Genomic DNA, 2,173 nt, shown 5'->3' on the forward strand with positions numbered 1-2,173 from the left:
AACTTTGTCAAACAAGAAAAAAACAACAACAACAACAAAATTCACGATAACAATGAACAAGCGACAACGACAACAACAACAACAACTGAATAATTTTGAATAAATATGAGTGAATGCAAAACAGAATTTGAACACGGAATAATTTTTTTTTCTCGTTCAATCACTTAATTTTATAAGTACAAAAACAATTTTTTGTTTTGTTTTTTGTTTTTTTTTTGAACCACAAGAATTCAACAATTGCCACCAATATGGCCATGGCCATGGCCATCATGTACAGATGAAAACAGATCATTAACTGTGATAGTGTTAGATGACGAAAACTGTCGTTATCATCATCATCGTCATCATTAAAATTTCCATCATCATTTTGATTGTTTTCACCGTCATCTTGACGATAAGATAACTTTTTGATCAATGTTGTGGCAAATATATACATTCTGGCTGTACGGAATTCATTATCAAGCCATGATTGATAAATACCTGAGCTAAATAATTGAATAGTGATTCGATCGAATTGGCGAACATATGAAAATTGTGATCTGAATAGAAAACACGTTGGACTTGTATGTATGGATGATTGTTCACTTGCTTTGGCCACATGTAATCGATGTTTTATAGGGCTGAAACTTTGTTGAATTATTTTCAGTATTGTATAATACTGTAAAAATGCATAACTTTTACCATTCATTTTGGCCATTGATTCATCAAGTATAAGGCTAATTGCTTCTGTTTGTTGATCAACAAGTTGTTCATGAGCAATCATTGGTGCAAAAAGCGGTTTATCAGCCATCATCTTCAATATGTGGATAATAGAAAAATATTTGAAAAAATGAATTAAAATGTAATACATACATGAACAATTTTCATTGTAGTCGTATTGTTTTCCATCAATACGACCATATTTTTTTCTTGTTGACAATAATCGGACAATTCTTGTAATGAATCAATACGATTATTAATTGGTATGCTAATCATTGATAGTAGACATCCGGCATAAAAATTGGACAACATAAATGTGGCCCAAATCCATACGGCCGATACAATAATTGTGGGCGATGATTCACGTTTTAAACGTGAAAGAACATTTTGTTTGAGCAAAATATACAACCATATTGAACAGGAATCCAGAATCGAATCGGAATTGATTGAATTACAATGCACCGTAATCAATGTCCATAAAGGCAGTAGTATTAATGAAAACAAAATGGCCAACCAAATGTAATCATCAAATGGATCAAGTAATCGATCATGTTGATATGATTCATGATTTTTTGATTGTCTTGTCATAATCGATGTTTGATCCATAAAATATGGATAAAGATTTTTATACAATTTTGAACGTTCATAATTCAAATGAAAACCACCGATTATGATGTCTACAAGACTTTGATTGGCCATCAAACGTTCATACCAATTGTCGGTTAGATTTATCAATCGAAATGTGAAATTTAATTGTCGACTTAATTCAATTAAAAGATAAAAATCAACACCTTTCATTGTCGTGGTGGAACCGTATTCGTTGAGGCCAATAAATGGTGGATACTGTTTGGGGAGATTTAAAAAAAAATGAAAATGAAAATGAAAACAAATTTGACATCCAATTTTCACTTATAAAAAACATTACAATCGTATATTCGACACTGAATTCCATGTTGGCCAAATTATCCATTCTGTTCATTTGAATGTTGTTGGATGGCAGTGAAAAAAAAAATCAAATGGCAACAAATCACAAGATCTATGCACAACACAACAAAACAATTTACAAATTCATTGATCGACATTGATTGATTTGTCAATAAATTGTTTTTACTAGGAAATTCTTTATTTGTTCGCCGGAATATCGGATTTAATTACCGCTAAAAAAAACTATCTTGAATACACAAAACCCATGTGTGGCTCAGTTTGTAAAAAAAACTAATGGCATAGAATATAACCACAAAAAAAAATGCAAAAAAAAATCATCATTTCCGATTGAAGAATCATGGAACAAAATATATATAGCGAAAATGTTTCATTTCTTATTATTTAAGTATTTGATTCGATTTTCATCAATATAAATTGATTCAATTCGATTGATTTTGTTTGTGTAACAATTATTTGTTGTTGTTGTTGTTGTTGTTTTTATTCAATAATTTCTCAGTACAGCCACATGGATGGATTCCTTATTTTATAT

General features: G+C 30.2%; 1 protein-coding gene across 1 annotated transcript; it reads right to left on the reverse strand.

The window, feature by feature from the left end:
* Positions 1 to 230: 230 nt before the first annotated feature.
* Positions 231 to 1,669, reverse strand: LOC124490323 (uncharacterized). Its single transcript, XM_075729978.1, has 4 exons — positions 1,625 to 1,669; positions 859 to 1,542; positions 382 to 793; positions 231 to 295 (listed from the first exon to the last, which is right to left on the reverse strand). The coding sequence occupies exons 1-4, from the start codon at positions 1,667 to 1,669 to the stop codon at positions 231 to 233; spliced, it is 1,206 nt and encodes a 401-aa protein (XP_075586093.1).
* Positions 1,670 to 2,173: the final 504 nt, after the last annotated feature.

This window comes from Dermatophagoides farinae, chromosome 4, assembly GCF_024713945.1.
Source record: "Dermatophagoides farinae isolate YC_2012a chromosome 4, ASM2471394v1, whole genome shotgun sequence".
In the NCBI taxonomy this organism is placed as follows: domain Eukaryota; kingdom Metazoa; phylum Arthropoda; class Arachnida; order Sarcoptiformes; family Pyroglyphidae; genus Dermatophagoides; species Dermatophagoides farinae.